At 44.6% G+C, this 18,214-nt stretch overlaps 1 protein-coding gene across 2 annotated transcripts in view; it reads right to left on the bottom strand.

Annotated features, from left to right (window-relative positions):
• Positions 1–3,983: 3,983 nt before the first annotated feature.
• The window catches only part of LOC144766583 (cell adhesion molecule CEACAM8-like), a 350,281-nt gene continuing 336,050 nt past the window's right edge, over positions 3,984–18,214 (bottom strand). For both annotated transcript variants that reach the window (XM_078650380.1, XM_078650379.1), the window contains 3 exons: positions 17,602–17,634; positions 16,457–16,500; positions 3,984–4,852 (listed from right to left, as the gene is read on the bottom strand). In XM_078650380.1, coding sequence (XP_078506506.1) covers positions 4,840–4,852; positions 16,457–16,500; positions 17,602–17,634 — 90 coding nt within the window. In that variant the 3' untranslated portion in view covers positions 3,984–4,839. The remainder of the gene's footprint in view (positions 4,853–16,456; positions 16,501–17,601; positions 17,635–18,214) is intronic.

The raw sequence follows: 18,214 nt of genomic DNA, 5'->3' as shown, positions 1-18,214 counted from the left end.
ACAAAATGTAAAAATAAAAACTATATAAAAAATGTCATAGACAAAGACTGTGCCTGGCAGGGGGTTGTCTGCTCGCAATGTGTTGGATGCAGGGCCTGGCTTCAGGCCTTTGGCCATGTACTGCGGGGGGTTGGCTTTATGTATGGTAATAAAAAATTACTTTATGCTAAAAAAAACTAGAAATTCACTGGAAAAAAAAGGTTAAAGTGTTGTTTAAGTTAGTTGAACATGTCATTAAAATATGGCATTGTAAATGTACAAAACCAATTAAATTTACCCGCTATAGTTATCTCAAGTAACTATAACTAATACTCTAACATAACTATAACTCAGCCCTTGCCATGCACTGCTGATTACACCACATATTACATCACTCATGACATCTTGCACGACATCATTGATAATATCAGTGCAACATTTGCTGTGAAATTATTGATGACAAAACTGTGCATGGCGGGAGCGAGTCACAGTGGAGGGCTCCAGAGCCAGGTCTTATCTGTGCTTTCTCAGCTTGAAAGACCTTAATAGCAGCAAACTGCAACCTTTTCTAATCACAGCAGGATCTTGGAAACAACCTTGTTATCCAGCCAAGGTATGCCTGCTGAGGCCATCTACCAAACCCATCTGGGCACTTTGGCACAAAGATGGATTTATTTAGGGTAGCAAGTGTGGGGTTTCCTCGTAAGTGCCTTACATCACTTTCTTTTTTTTATTTAATAAATGCCATTTGAAATATTAAAAATATTTTCAATAAGCTTATTAACCTTTTACAACCATTATGTTACTTTTTATGGAACCATCTTCACATATAGTCTGCTCTAGATTAGGCATTCGTTTTAATTCAAGCATTTTTAAATAATTAGGGCCTGATTCATAAAGGAAAACGTGCACTTTTGTGTAAGTTTGGTTAAAGTTAAGGTTGCTTGCAATTCACAAAGTTATTTTACAATTTTATATATGAGACTTAACACATGTAAAGATACCATTCGTTAGAAACCTTTGTGGATAGTAAAAAATCGTGAATAAAGTGCAAGTTACTTTTGAGACTCGGGCCCTTAGTGTGATTTCTTGTGGATGGAGAGACTACAAGAATAAATCTGATCTTTTGGACCTCGAAATTTCTGACATGATGTTGTGTTCACGCAATACTTTTAGCTTCGATATTTTATCAGACATCCACCTCTGTCTAATTTCTGTACTTTGAGAAAAGTCTCCTAGAGGAGTTAGGTGTGTTTCTTTTCTCTCTTATTGCAGGATTCTGATCAGGAACAGAACTATGCTTGGGATCCCAGAACATCAGCTGGTAGGGACTGAGGGGCATATTACCAAGGGCCTTATCGCCGCTTTAGCGGGACTATTTCCCGCTACAGCGGCGATAATTTGTTCGCCCTATTACCAAGCTATCGCTAACACCAGTTAGCGACAGCTAATAGGCGATAGCGAGCATCTTGGGGCCCGCTTTGCATGTCAGCGATATTTATCACTAATGACATGCAAAGTGGGCGTGCCAAGATGTTAGCGACTGAAAACAGTTGCTAACATCGCTAACTCCTATTACCTACAAAGGCGTTGTTTTGGAAATATTCGCGCTATGCGCGAATATCTCTAAAAGCTAACACCTGCCCAGACCAGTTCTTAGCCATGTTATCCAATGGGAGGTGAATAACATGGCTAAGAGCATTGTCATGATAATGTGTGAATATCGCTGTATTTCCAGCAATATTCACGCATTTTGAATGATTTTTATCGTTTCTGAGATTAACCTTGTGGATAGCAAGGTACCTCAGCGATAAAAATCGGCGTAGCGCGGCGATAAAATTATTCCCGCTACCCCTGCTTAGCGATAAATATCACTATTGCTAGATAATATGCCCTTGAGTCACCAGACCACTGCAGTATTTATGAACCAGAGTCCGAATAGCTATAGTGACTCACTTGCCCTCCTAACCTTTCCAGAGAAACAAGTGAGTTGCCACCCCAGAATGCAGCACTCACGACTCTCTAAGGGATTGCAATAACAGGACACACGTTTCGCTCTCTCACTTGTACTTGTCCACAATAGGATAAACAAGAGACACAAAGGAAGTTTATAATATTTATTTAAACTATCATGCTCTAAGATGCAGTATTTGTGCCACAATTTGACAAGAAACGCACACCATAATTATCATCAGCATGGTTAACAAACCATATATCATAAAAAGCCCTGGCATGTTATACAACAGATTAGCCTAACCCACCCCCTTTCTATTGAAGCTAAATGATTATATATTTTAGACCTCTGGGATTAGTGGCAGACCCTGTATCACGGCATTCATAGGTGGATGTTCTTCATCTCAGCTGACGCAGCGCTCTTGCTTCAAGATCTTCACTCAGTGTGTGTTTTTCAGAACCCATGTCCTCAGTTATCTGGCAAGACGTGTGCTCACAAACAGCAGCTGCATGCTCTTGTTATGTCTAAGTGCTAACGTCAGACCAGAGTGAATAACAAGGGGCATTCTTGTTTAACCTTGTCTAGTGTGTTCAGACTAAATCCGAGGAACAGAACATAACACAAAAATATATGCAGATTCTGTGTGAAAATTCAATGTGGCACAAAAGCAAGTGTGTTATGTAGTAATGTGGGCTAGGGAAATGTGGCCTACTATGTGGACAACTTAGCTAACACAGGGAAAACAACAATGGGCATGTAGGAAACAGATAACACTCAGGATTGGACAGGATAAATAATAGCACAATAAAAAACACTAGATGATATGAATGTAATTTCCCCTTCTTTCAGGATATTACTGAGCTTCAATATTCTATCAGACAACAGCCTCTGTCTACTTTCTGTACTTTGAGAAAAGTCTCCTAGAGAAGTTAGCTGTGTTTCTCTTCTCCCTCTCCCATTTCCTCTTCTTCTAGGAAATAACTTTGCTGACAGAAGCAGTGTTAGATCCTGTGGTTCAGGAAAGACTGCCTTCAGTCTCAGCAGGGCCTTGTAGAACATGGAACTAACACCCAGGGCCACTCGCTGAACATCTCAGGATAATCACTTACATGTGTGTTGTTGAACAGCAAAGCACACACGTGTGATTGAAAGCTAAGCCTTTCTTCAGCCGCAGGTCCAGATTAGAACTTCTGAAGACAAGGATATGGATCAAGTCAAGGCGTGTTCCTCACATCTAAGCTTTAAGCTGCAGGAAGGAAGGAAAGAAGTTGCTGAGCATACAACAGTATTGTTGTCCTGAGACTCTTACTCTCTCCACACAGCAAAGAGAACCAGACATGGTGGACCTTCTCGTTCAATGTGTCACTCAGGGTCAGCACTGGCCATGGACCGAGCTTGAATGACTCATCATTCTGCTGTGACTCCTGCAGCTCTGAAACTTACATATGCAGCAGTCATTCTGGTTACCTATGTTGTTGACACAGAGGCGAAAGGACTTCTAGGTCTATCTGTCCTTTGATAGTTGTTTCTTTTGTTGCCCGTGCCATTATTTCCAAGCTATCTCGAGAATTGTGATTAGTTGTCAGCACAGAATTAGGATAAGATTGGAACTTTACCAGTAGGTAAGATTGGCAGAAGTAGGGAGAGATTTGACTGTCGGTCAAACAAGTTCATTATTGAAGATCCAATGTTATACGAAAAAAAAGCTTCAAACTATTAGTCATGCTGAGATAAAACCAGTATATTACAAGTGGAATTTGTTCAATGTATCAGCCAGGGTTGTTGCAGGGATTCTGCTTTGGAAACAGAACTATGCCGGGGGCCACAGAACATCAGTTTGTCGGAATTGAGTCTCCATCCCACATCGGTACCTCTGAGCCCAATCAAGCTTATAGTGCCGCACCTGCCCTCCCAACCTTTACAGAGTAATAGTGTATGTGGCACCCCAGAGCACGCACTCTAGACAGTTCCAGGCATCCCGGGAGCAGGCAATCACCTTTCGTTAGCTCACTCATACGTATCCACAATGAACAGAATAGAGGCAAGAGGAAATCTTGTAATATTTATTGAAACTATTGTGCTCTATTTTGCAATAGCTGCTCTGCAATCAAAAGACATGTACAAGTCAACAATGTCACTAACATAATTAGCAAACTGTACACAATGAAAAGGCCTGCCATATTAGAAGACAGTTGTACCTAAACCTACCCTCACTATCGAAGCACAGTGATATATAAGAGATCGCTGGGAATTGTGGGGGACCCCATACCTGGCATATGTAAGTATTTGTTTTACATCACAGACAGCAGAGCTCTTTCTCGCCTCAGGACCTTTGCTTTTTGTGACTGTGTCCTCTCTGTTTTCAAAACAACAAATTTTGTTTTTTATGATACGATTTATCCGACCACAGAGCAAATACAGCACAATTTATTGCAACCTTGTAGGAAATGTTCTGTCTAATTCCTAACAGAAGAACTGAATAATAAAACATGTACAACCTATTTCTAAAATAAATGTATGCACAAAAACAAGCCTGTTCAAGCAAAGGCAGCATACTACCTTTTAGAAATACACAGCAGGGGTATTCAACGTATCAGAGAGGGTCGTACATTGTATCAACCGTAGGATGTATTCAACGTATCAGAGAGGGTCGTACATTGTATCAACCGTAGGATCTATTCAACGTATCAGAGAGGGTTGTACATTGTATCAACCGTAGGATCTATTCAACGTATCAGAGAGGGTCATACATCGCATCAGCCATAGGATCTATTCAATGTATCAGAGAGGGTCGTACATAGTATAAGCGGTAGGATCTATTCAATCTATCAGAGAGAGTCGTGCATAGTATCAGCCGTAGGAGGTATTCTCTTCATGAGAGAGGATCGGGTGTGCACAGGTTGCGGTCAGTTCTGCGGCCTGTGAGGAAGAAACAAAAGAGAGCATGAAGACACTTCTCAGCCTCAGTGTTGGGTTAGTCAGGAGCTTAGAACAACATTTTAGGGTGCATATGTTCTTTAGCAATTAATAATCCATATTGCGATAGGAAGGCCCAGCTACCCTTTAAATACCATCTGCCTGCCAGTATGGTATGCAGTTTGTTAAATTCTTGTACGCTCTGTGGAAGCGAGGGAGAGTGTAGACATTGAAGACACCGATCCATGTATTCAGACTCTTCATGACCGAAGTGTGGCTTTGAGTACTTGTGTAATTGGACTGCTTATTCTCCAGGTGAAATTCCTCACTCCCTAGAATTTTAGAGGACTCTGTAACCTGGATGTTCCCAAATATTTTACCTGATTATGCCATGCATCTGCTATGTGAGCAATTTTATTCTGTCTGATTTTATTGGGATCTCATGCTCAATAAAACTCCTGAAGGTGTCTATATTTCCCTCCAATATAGGTAAAACTCCCTAGAAGGGTTTAATAGTAGAACAAACCTGTTTCCCAAGGACCCTCACCAGGTGATGGCTTCAAGTGCTTCTCCACTACAATTTCCTGAATCAGACGGTGGGAGGTAAAACTGAGGTCTCCATTTTCCTCATGGAGGCTGCCAGTAGCTGTTGCATTTTCTGGCTTTCAGCAGCTCGTGATTTTGCATATAGTTATTCTGGTCTTGTTTAGGAAGAACACACTGCTGGTCCCCCAGTAGTGCTGACTTCCTGGAAGTTATATGTTTATTAAAACCACCCTATGCGAGTTTAACTTATATCCTCAAATTTCACATTCTTGGTACGGGTACTAGGGGCAGATCCTTTTCTGCCTTTGCTATTAGACTTGAGTGGACTAGAAAAATGCTACAGCTGCACGCTAGTTTCCAACTGAGGTTTTCTTTAATGTTTGGACTTTTTCTTGTGTCTGTGGAGTTGGATGTGGTAGCGAATCTGCCTATACTCTATAGTATACATACTCTACACATGCATAGGATCTTATCCTAAATGTTGATTCAAAAATATTTTCCTCATTGTAGTCTGTCGTCTACCAAAGGGGGTGGTGACCCTTCAAGGCACCTTGAGGGGCCCCATGCCCAGCCACCACCTCACCATGTTTAAGTTTCTAACCTCTACAAACAAAGACGGCTGAGTCAATAGTCATTTCTGAGACACTGCCATCTTCAAAAGAACCAACATCCACAGTGGCCACAGGGAGTACTAGAAACTGTTTCTTGTGTTATTAATATACAGAATGAGAGTTGTGGGGGTCACTGTGGGTGTCCCTGGCTTCAAATAACTTAAATCAACTGAGCCCTTAATAAAAAGTCTTTATTTAGGGGGTTGAAAGGAATGTCCAGCTGCACATGCAACCGATTCAGCAAAACATGAAGAGTAACCTCAATGTCTGGCTATTGTCATACTGCATCCGACAACTTGAGGGGTCTCTAGGTGGTGTCAACTTCAATGCCTTCAACACTTAATTAAAAATGGGCTTCATTCCTTCTTGTTTTTAATTTTTACAGGACAATCGTGTTCTTGCCGTTATATTCTTGGTGTGATGCTGCCCACTTGTAACTGGTGCAGAAAAACAGTTTGATGGCAAGACCTAAGATATACGTGGCCCGAGTACAAATCCCAGCTACCAGTTCACCAATTTTTGTGATCCTGGGAAAGTTACTGGACCTCATTGTACATTGTTTTGTTGTCTGTGAAAACTGGGAATGTTAAAGGTGATTCAGGTTGAGGCACTGAGGGCATAAATACTAGTCATATCTTGCTATGGGTAGATGAGCAAGACTCTTTTCAGGGGTAGGGTAGAGATGGGTCTTCCTTTAAAAATATTTGGAGGAAATGGGACCAGCTCATGAATTTTACAACATAGTTTTTCAATAAAATTAGCTAGTAAGGCATAGGTTTTAGAGACTATTCTGAAGGGAAAGACACCAGGAGGCATCTCGACGCTTCCCTAGAGAAATGAGGATAGTAGGCGGTCACATTAGATGACTATGTTAAAACAGAAAGGTTTTCAATTGTTTCCTAAAATCGACATAAGAGGAACATTTTCGCAGAGCAACGGGAAGCTGATTCCAGTACCATGGGGAGAGGTACGAAAAATCTCTCTCACCGGTGCGGCTAAGGCGGATTTGAGGAACTTTTAACAGAGCCAAGGAATTGGACCTTAGGTTGCAACCCGAAGCCCACTTGATACATTTCTTCTGAAGGTAAAGAGGACCTTTGCCATTCACAGCATTAAAAGTAAGACAGCAGATCTTAAAGAAAGATCGCTTCTTAATTGGTAGCCAGTGCAGCTGTTTCAACAGAGGGGATGAGGATGAGCCAGAGGGGCGATTTAAAATCATCCTAGCCACGGTGTTTTGGATTACCTGCAGTTTAGCATGTAGTGACTCTCCTACTCCCGCCAAAAGTGCATTCCCATAGTCTAGGCGACTCATCACCATGGCTTGAACCAAGGTTCTCCGATAATCGATTGACAAGTAGGGGAGTATCCTGCGTAGGAGGCGTAGTCTATAATAGCAGGAGCTAGTAATGGCTACCATGTGATTCTTCATAGATAGAGTTGGATCCAGTTTTAATCCAAGATTTTTTCCAGCTTGGGTCGGAATGGCCATAAGCATAATCTTGGTCTTGCTAGGATTCAATTGGAGGCAGTTCTCTGTCATCCAGTTTGACACTTCAAGCATACCTGCTGCAAATCGAGTTTTCTCATCCTCCAAGTCGATACCGATTGGAAACATCAGCTGAGTATCATCAGCGTAAGAGATTATCTTGAATCCAAATGGTTCAATAATTTTTGCTAGGGGAGCCATATATATATTAAACAATGTCGGACTTAGGCAAGATCCCTGAGGGACGCCCTTATCCAGCAAGATTTCTGTGAGAAATACGGTCCTAGCATAATCCTTTGCCATCTATCAGACAAAAAGTTCCTGAGCCATTTCAAGGCTGAGCCTCGGATACCATATGAATATAGTCTCTCCACAAGCATAGAATGAGAGATGGCATCAAATGCTGCGGAGAGATCAAACAAAATCAAAACAGTGGATCCCCCAGCGTCTATCACCTGCCTTAACGAGTCAGTTACTGCGAGAATGGCAGTCTCAGTGCTGAAGCATGGCCGAAATCCCAACTGAGAAGGATCTAATTTTATTGGATTCAAGAAATGCGCTCAGTTGCCTGTTTATGATGGTTTCTAGTTATTTGTCCAACAAAGGTAAAAGAGATAAAGGTCGATAATTGCTAAGCGTCCGAGGATCGGCTATAGATTTCTTCAATATCGGCCTAACATATGCCTCTTTCCAGGCAGTGGGAATAATGCCTGATTGAATCGAAATGTTAAAGATTTTGAGGATTTCCGGGGCAAAACTAGGTGATAGAAGGGCCATAATTTTTGGGGGACATAGATCGCCCGGCGAACCGGATTTTGATGACGATAGTAGATTAGAGACTTCTTCCAGAGTGGTTATTTCGAACTGATCCAAGATGTTAACTAATGGAATTTCAGGTTCATCTTGCCCAATTGGAGGGGCGGTTTATGGGATTCTCCAGTTGGGAAATTTGCGTAGATTGACATAATTCTTTCATGGAAATAGGTCACTAACGCATTGCAAATTTCTTGTGATTCCTCCGGAATGTAAATGTAAAATAAATGTAAATGTCATGGTACTTATAGAGCGCACTGTCACCAGACGGTCACCTTGCGGTGTCGCCTATGCGGTTTCCAGGCGCTGATACTCATACCGCTGTGGAACCCCTCCTGGCTTTCCCTGTGAAGTGTCCACTCCTGGGCACCCCCAGAGTGAAGCCAGGCATCCTTAGCGCTGTTGGGGCCGGTGTGGAGGCTAAGCAAGCTATTGCCCAGAGTTGCAGCGTGGGGCCCGTGATTAGAATAGGCACCGAGGCGAGAATTAACAGGTCCGAGGAAATTGAGCCAGAGACCCTGCCGAGGCGGGAATCGAACCCTGGTCCCTGGCCAGAACTCTGCATCAGGGTCTGCTGCTCTAACCATTGAGCCACACTCCTCCACAATTGACCTGCAGGCTTGGGGTGATACCTAGGGGCCCATTATGATGTCGGCCTGGCGGAGGCAATCCGCCCGACACCTATGCCCGGATTCCCCCACGCCGTATTAGAATGGCGGGGGGAGCGCGGCGGACGGAAAGACTGTCCGCCGCTTTACCGCCGCGATCGCCTTGCGACCACGGCGGAAAGGGAATAATATGCGCCATTATTCAACAACTGGATCAAGAGCATGGTGGATTCAGTAGCTCCCGCCAAACGCGCAACTTCACATAGGGAGTCTCCATCGGCCCCCTGGTTCTCGAGTGATCTCAGAGCTGAAAAGAAGGCTTGCAAAAAATTAGAGAGGTCATGGAGAGTAAGTTATGGAGACGTAGAAAGGGATCTATATAAGGTTGCACTAAAAAATCTGCAGAAGGCAGTGAGAAAGGCCAAGAAAGCCTTCTTTACGACCACTATCCGAGAAGCAGAGCACTCAAGCAAGGAAGTCTTTAAAGTGGTGCAGTCGTTTTTCAAACCCAGCTGTATAGAAAGAGAGGTTCCCCCATCCCTGTCACTGTGTACCAGCATCTCGGAGTTTTTTGAGTGCAAGATACAAAAAGTGTACGACTCCTTTGGCCCGGAGGTTAGGACGGAAAAATCAGACATAGTAGTAAAAACAGGGCCAGTGGTAGTACTTGAGCAGTTCCATCAGATAGACTTGGATTCAGTCATTAAGGAGCTCCAAAAATGTAAATCGGGTTCTCCTGATGATCCCTGCCCGCCAAAACTCTGGAAATCGATTACCGAATTCGTGGCTCCCACCCTTCAGTCCATTTGGAATGGGTCCATCACCTCGGGATTATTCCCGGATGTATGGAAGCATGCCACTCTCCTTCCACTGAAAAAAAAAGCAAATGGAGACCCGCTGGATTTGAGCAACCTGCGGCCAATCTCTCTCCTGGCGGCCCCGGGAAAAATGTTTGAGAAGTTAATTCAGCGTCAGCTGAACAATTTCATAGAGGACAATGACGTCCTACATGAGACTCAATCGGGCTTTAGACCGGGCTTCAGCACGGAGACTGCACTAATTGAAGTAGCGGAATCAGTGAGGTGGTCGATGGATGCCGGGGAATCAGCTATGCTGGTTCTCCTGGATCTGTCGGCCGCCTTTGATACGGTGGATCATGATAGGCTCATACAACGGCTGGCTGAGATAGGGCTAAAAGATCAGCATTGAGCTGGGTTCAGTCATACCTGTCATTGAGAACACAGAAGGTGACATTGGGTCATATTGTTTCGAAACCCTCCAAGATAAAATGCGGTGTTCCCCAGGGATCGGCACTGAGCCCGCTACTATTTAATGTTTATTTGGCACCTCTGTTTACACTTATTTCAAACTGGGGGGGTAAAAGCAATATCGTATGCTGACGACACCCAGCTGGTGTTCCCATACTCGGAGGTGTTAGAAGAGGCTTTTGCAACTTTCAAGGGGTGCCTCCAAGATGTGGCCAGATGGATGAACGCCAATAAACTTAAATTGAATGCTGAGAAGACTGAGGTTATCTTCTTTGGCAAAGGGTTGCCCCCCCCTGCAGAACTATGGTGGCCGGTGGAAATGGGTACGCCTCCGTCGCCAAGCCAGAGCGCAAACAATTTGGGAGTCCGCTGGGATAGCAGTCTCTCCTTCGCCTCCCATATTCGGCAGGTTGCTGGATGTTGCCTAACCGAGCTGAGGAACCTGCGCAAGATCCTGAGACTTCTGCAAGAAGAGTGTCGTAAAACTGTAGTCCACGCCACAGTAACATCGAGGCTGGACTACGCTAACGGACTCTATCTGGGCCTCCCCCGTTATTTAATCCAGCGCCTTCAGACGGTGCAGAATGCGGCTGCGAGACTGCTGAGGTGCATTCCTTTCAAACACCCAGTCTCTCCGCATCTTCGGGCTCTGCAATGGCTCCCAGTGGCCAGTCGGATCAAGTTTAAAACCCTGACGCTGGCCTTTAGGTCCCTGTTTGGCATCTACCCTAACTATTTGAAAGCTAGACTCCCCAGGTATCATCAATCAAGGACCCTCCGCTCCAACGGGCGGGTGAAGATCGAGGTCCCTCGAGTGCGAAGGGTACGGATGGGGGGAAGAACCTTCTCGGCCAATGTGGCGGGGTTATGGAACTCTCTCCCTCCTGCTCTACAACAGGCCCCTTCCGAAACCTGTTTTAAACGATTGTTAAAAACCTGGCTTTTCACTTCACAACGCTAAGTTCTGCCACACAACTTTTGGCCATTCTGTTCTCACAGCGCCGGGACACCTCCTTGTGAGGCAGCTGTTCGCGCTCTATAAAACTCATTATTATTATTATTATTATTATGGTGGCGGTGTCCAATGGACACCGCCAGCCATATTACAATTGTGGGTGTAAGGGGCCTTTCCGCGGCGGCAATGCCGCCACGGAAAGTCAGGCGGTGTGTGCTGTGGGTCCCCCTGCGGGGCCCCCAGGTGATGGCAGAGGTGGGGGATCACGTACCCCCCCACATTTGCATATGCAAAGCGGCAGGCACCGCGCGGTGCCTGCTGTTTTCCATATGCAAATGCTTTCAGTAATGTTTAGCATTGTGGCGGGCGGTGCAGAGAGCACCGCCCGCCACAATGCTAAACATGAAGGATGTGCCTGCCACTGTGGCGGGCACATCCTAATTCCCCCTACGGGACCCCCGCCCTTATGGCGGGCGGTCCCGTTCTCCGCCATCCTAATGACCCCCAAAGTCTTTAACTATGTTAAAAACGGCTTTGGCGGAGTTGCTAGCCTGGTCAATTTGGCCCCTGATATAAGTACATCTGGCCACTTTGATACTCTGATGGTAGCCCCTCAAGGCTCTTTTATAGGTTTGTCGCTTCAATTGATCTTTGCTACATCTCCATCATCTCTCCAGGGTCTTACATTTTGATTTTTTGATTTTTAATTCGGGTGTAAACAAGGGGCGCGGAGTGACGTGGCTGGGACGCACTATGTAAGCTTTGGGGAATTGTGAGATCGAGGGCCTTCGAGTATTATTAATACATCAAGATCGTCCGATCCACCCTCCTGTGAACGAGGATGGAAAGCTTCATTAAAAGATTCCAGGGTTAGTTTATTCGAGGATCTACGAAATACCTTCGCTTCCGTTCCCTATTTTAAATGAAAAACTGGGTGACTGGGGGTTAGTAAGTGAACATGACCATGAAGTGGTCAGTCCAAGTTAGTGGGCATGGGGGGCAGCTGCTGAGGTGATCCATTTTAGTGAAAATCAGATCAAGAGCGTGGCCGGCCAGATGAGTGGGACCCTGCACCCTTTGAGGAAGACCGAATAAACTAAGACTGGTAACGATCTTGCTTACTTCTGGATTGGCAAGATCTTCACCATGGAAATTAAAATCTCCCAGCAGAATGAATTTGTTCCCAAGATATTGGAACCCTGGAAGGGTGGATAAGTCTAGATTCCCACCAATAGAGCACAAAACTGTTTTATCCCAATGGAAAACCATTGGGATCATCTCCACCGGCTAGGTGAGGAACAAAAGAATATCATCTGCATAAAGCGAAAACCTTCCCTCCTCCAAGGTTGTCTCAATAACTGGCAAACCCTTGGTACCTACATGACTCCAGACCAGGCTGGCCACTGGCTCCACAGTAAAGGCGAACAGGTGTTGGGACAGGTGACATCCCGGTCTAATCCGGCTCCTAATGGGAAACTCTGCGGAAAGGACCCCATTGCCACAAGTTCTTGATAGAGTGGCACTATTCAGGCTCGGAATGTGGGGCCAAAACCAAAACTCACCAAGATCTTGGACTGGAGCAGTTAGTGAATGGCATCAAGGGCATTCTTTGGAACATATGGAATGGAACACATGGAGTTCTCATTGGGGATGAACTGCCGCCAGCCAATTATGCAGCCTGTACAGACTATATCTAGCAGACCCCTTTGGGATAAAGCCCGATTGGTCCCTATAGATCAAGGGAGATAGAACTCCAATGAGCCCGGTGGCCAGATCTGTGGCACTGGTTTTTCTCGATATTTGACAAGGAAATCAGCATTAAGATCTGCAGCTCATTGCTGGCCTCCTTGGTTTGTGTATGACCACAATCATAGCCCGTTGCTGGTCCAGATACAGGGCTCCATCTTCTTGAGGCGCAAGAAGCCTTTTGAGGCGATGAGGTCCAAGGATCCTGGAGTTTCTTGTAAAGAATTCAGATGGGAGACAGTTGGTCCCCGGGTTATTTCTAGAGCTTAGTTTTGCTGTAGCTGCCTGTATTTCCGGGAGTGTGATTTCTTCATCGAAGGCCACACGCTCCTCTAGAAGGAGGACCGGCCCCACCACGTTGTTGAGATCATCAGCAATTTGTTGGGCCTTGGCAAGGTGGTGTGCTCTATTGAAGGCCTCTTATTACCTGGCAAAACTCCCCAACTATACTCGGCAGGCCTCAGCCGCTGGCTTGCTAAGCCAGGCCAGGAGTTTACCCACTTTATCTTCTAGACATAAAGGCAGTATTGAGTGGCCAGGATTTGGTTCCCGACTTCTCTATGTGCCAGAGCACAGTATTCAGCGCAGAGGGTGGCAATCCTCCTAAGAATCAGGGGGTCAGACAAAGGCCCGGAAGTCCATTCTAAGTGCACCAGTTGCCCTTCAATTGCCTCAATCTCCCTTGTATCCCTCCTTCTCTTATGTGCAATTATTTGCTGAGCCCGGTCCCGAAGTACCGTTTTATAGGCCTCTCAAAGAATTATGGAGGAGTCCACATACTTTTAATTTTCACAAAGTAGAACAAAGTATCTACTCGCAGTTCTCGTGATAATGCCTCATCCCAATGTTTCCAGGCATTCAACTTCCATCCCTGTCTTGAATGGCAGGGCCACTGATCTGGGGATATCCAGAGCAGTGAAGGATCTGACAATCCCCTAGCAAGGGAATCAGCTCATTTAATCCTACCAATTTCACCTGCTGGGGCAAAGATATAGTCTAATCTAAAATACACCCAGGGAGTGCCAGAGAAATATGAGTACCCTCTATCTTTTGGACAATGGCGGTGCCAAAGATCTGACTGACCCAGTATGTTCGCAAAATGGGACAATTACATCTCCCTAGGCGCAACCGGGGCGGAACCTGAGTTGTTCACCTCAGGGGCCATTACATCATTAAAACCTTCCCCCAAAATATGAAGGGAAGATTCCTCTTTCTAGCAATATGGCGGTGACTTTGTCTAAAGTAGGTTGTTGCAAGCATGGGGGTGGATGGGCAATGATGTTATGTTATGATATGTTATATGGAAATTTGTAGCGCGCACAACTACTCTACAGTATCCTGGCGCAGACAGGTATATCATCAGTCCAAACCCTCCCACATAGGCCCTGTAGCGTGGTGTATGTCCCATGGAAGTCAATCCAGGTATTCTGAACCTGAAAGGGAGGCAATCTCCTGATCAAAATTGCCACTTCCAAGGAGCCCGAGGTAAACCAAGCATAGACCAATATAGAGTATGCCCTTGACCAATGAAACAACACTGGGCCCCTAATAAGTGGGTCTCCTGAAGGAAGCCTCCATCAGGTTTTAAGCATCTGATGAATGTCACAGCCAGGCTTTGCTTGCCTTTATTGTTCAGCTCATTGACATTCTAGGTTATTATGGAATGTCTAGAGGTCACTGACAGATTAACCTGTGCCATGACTAAAGTGTTTAGTATCTACGTGACCTCAGCATGGTATATTAGCACTGCACTGCATCTGCTCCAAATCAAGTGCCTCGTACAATAACCTAACAACCACACATAAACAACACCCCATCGGGTCCCCTCCACCCCCTACATGACCAAAGTCCCCACAAATATATGCCCTCATGTCAAGAACAAGACACATCTACTTAGCAGGAGGGCATGAGAGGCCTGTAGCCCACCCCACCCAGGACAATCTCAACAATTAACACAAAATCTCAAAGTTGGATTTGTAGTTATCATTCTAAAAATGCCACTTTTCCCGTGCTCACTAAGCCACTGGAGTCAAGCTACCCCTGTGGTGAGTCTGGAACCAGGGCAGGGAGAAAAGAAATGTTAGTACTTCAAAGACCATTCTTTGAAGTCTCCCCCACTTTAAATGCACAATGAGTATTGGTATCGAACCTCTTATCCTGCAGAGTATACGTCTGGACCTGAAACCAATTTGCCAAGAAGAACTGCTGTGCTATGGACTGCCACACTATTGATCTGCTGCTCTGGAAGGCTGTGTTCTTTGCAGCCTGCTGATCTGTCTGATTGGACCTTCATCACTGGACCCAGAGTGTTTCTAAGGGCTAATTAAGTAGCCTCCTGTCTTCAAAGACTCAGGGACATCAAAGTCTTTAACCCTGCTCCTGGTTCACTGGAAGTGAACCCCAGGGCTTGCTCCAGTGCAACCGACACATCCTCTGCTGCAAGAGCAGAATCTAAATATCACAGCTGTTGCAGGAACAGAACTGGCCAATCGAACTCGGAACTGCTGCATCGCCATCCGAACTGCCACATTGGAACAGCTGCATTACCACCACTTTGGAACCGACACTTCGCACTCAGAACCAGTGAACCACCATCTTCTCATTTGAGAACACCAACAAATCTTCTGCCTGCAGTATAGACAAAGACGCATTTTTGCTTGGCTGCACCCCGCATGTCGTTGATTGCAACCAGGATTAAAGTACGTTTGCTCAGCGGGCCCTGTTTCTGGCACGCTATCCATCGCGGTTGGCTTGAACTCTTAACTTTGTCCCGGTCTAACGAAACCAATTAATTCTTTAAGCATTTATTTTTTCTAAGCACTATTTTTACATTTAATCTTTAAAAAGGTAATCTCTTGACTTCTTCTTATATTTTTGTCATTTTGGTCTTCTTCTGTTTTTGAAATAATACTTTCTTTTTCTACACCTGTGTGTAGTGATTTTGTGGTGTTTTCTCTGTTTGAAGTGTTTGACATATTTTACACTTTGTCTCTTAAATTAAGCCTGCCTGGTCAGTGCCAAGCTACCAGGGGGTGAGCACAGATTCATTTATGGTGTCTATCAACTTACCCGGACTAGGACTGTCATTCTGCCACCAAGAAATGCAATTTCTAATACCACACATGAAAGTACAGAGCATGCCATATAGTAGGTCTTAGCAGTAATCAGGCCTTTTCTGGTGCAGTTCAGCTCTCTCCCGTTCACATAACACAGCTCAGCAACTTGCCTTGCTGCGCTGCCTGATTTGTCCGTATATAGGCCAGAATTTTGTACTGAAAGAGTAGGTTCCAGTATACGTCTTATCCGAGAAAGCACCCACACACCTCTGCAACATGGTGCAAAGGTTGTGCATTGTGCTAGGCAGGCTTTGAGGGCACCAGTCCAGGGGAAGACACAAGTATCAGGTACGTTTAAATTAATACTATGGTTGTTCTCGCACACTGTGCTGAAAATATTAAATGTATCCCCTTAGTCATTTTTTCCATTCATGCTATGCTGATCCTTTTTCTGTGGCAGAAGATGGTGCAGATATGACAGTGAGGACAAGAACGTCATGTTTACCATTGCTTACCTTTGCAGGTTGCCGTACAGTGCCTGATCTCCATGCTTTAATTTCTGCAAATAAAAGCGACAGTATTAGGATACGTTCAGAAGATATGTTGCTGGATTGTAATGTGATGGGCGGGCTTACTATGACTTTTCCTCTGTGACATTTATTTTGTTTGTTTCCTCCATTCTATTTGCTATATTGTTTCACTTATACATTATGTTATTGTATTTTGGTAGAAAATGAGAAAAGGCTTGTATGTCACATGTCACTGAATAGGAGTGAATTCAATAAGTGGATGAACAGTGGACTGGTATCTCCTACGGTCCTTGATCATGGGCTTCGACCAGCATCCGGACAAAGTGAGGAAAGACCCTCTGTGTGAATAGGGCCCTCTGTGGTTTATAAAGCCGTTCATTGAGCTCATCTCAAACTGATGACTAGATAACCCTTCTTGTCTGAGTAGGAGTCCACGCTCTACTACCCTACAATGGAGATCCATCTGTTAGCTGGGATACTTCTCAGTGAAGGTGTCTCATTGTGGAACATCTCACATCTAAACATGCATGTGGTGCAGTTCAGGCTGTACTTCCCAACTACAGAGATCCAAATGTGAGATAGGATACTTCTTAGTGAAGACAGCCGTCTTGTGGATCACCTCACCACTAAGTGTAAAACCAGTGCAATTCGCACTCTACTCCCCTACAGCAGAGATCTGACTATAAGGTAGGATGCTTCTCAGTGAAGGTTGTTGTTGTGGAACACTCACATGATGTCATTTCTTTACTTGTTTCCAAAGTTCTTAATTCTGGAATGGTAATATTTAGCTCTTTTTATTCCTACCAAACCAAAAGACCTTTGGAGAGTTAATTAAAATACATTGCTGCCACAAGCTTGTCAGCCAGAAAATTACATTTTCTAAAACTATTCTACAATCTATAAGGGAGTGTATCGTACCATGTCAGTTCATAAGATTCTGTTTTGTAAGCTTAGATATCCAGGACAGAGTAATTCATATCCAGGCCTTATTAACCGCCCACCGGATTGTGTTGCAGTTACAGAGGTGACCTGGTCTCAACTAGGATCCTCAGGTGGCATCAAGAAATAACATGTATCCAAGAAATCAGAAACACAATTCTCTGCTGAAAGATAATTTACATTTGTCTTACCATGTAAGTGTGGTCTGCATCAGGGGACTGCGCCTGTGAAAAAAAAGATGAGAACTGATCACCAGATGGCTAGATGAAGAGAGAGCAGACACACCACACCTCTGGTCACCAGGTGACTAGATGAAGAGAGAGCAGATATGTCTCACCTCTGGTCACCCGGCTGGCACGAGAGGTGAGCACAAAGTAGAAACTCATCCTGGTCTTAGGTAAAGACCCAGAGACATCTCATTTTGGTTCCGTCACTGAGTCCAGACTCACCCTGCATGTGTGAAATGATTCTTGCACAATGAGGGATACTGTTGGCTCAAAAATAACCAAGTTGCATTTTTAGCAGCATGTGAAATTAATTTGCTTAACAGATTAAAGACACAATTCCCAAAGCCCAAAATTCCCAATTCATAGAGGAAGTAGAATTCTAGTAAATCTCAACACTAAAATTGAATAAACAGTATGAGGTGAGGGTAAATACTGGAAGACATGTAGAGGATGTCCGCGTCCTACTCTCTGGGGCTAGTATCACAAAAACTGAATATCTTCCAATTTTAATCCCCAGTAAGGTCAATATTTCTTCATCACATGCACTTCCTTGTTCATAGAGGTGTGAACACTCTGC

The sequence above is a fragment of the Lissotriton helveticus genome, chromosome 7 (genome assembly GCF_964261635.1).
Source record: "Lissotriton helveticus chromosome 7, aLisHel1.1, whole genome shotgun sequence".
Lineage (NCBI taxonomy): Eukaryota > Metazoa > Chordata > Amphibia > Caudata > Salamandridae > Lissotriton > Lissotriton helveticus.
Note: the sequence above shows the minus strand (reverse complement) of the source record. Positions and strands in the feature narration are given on the sequence as shown.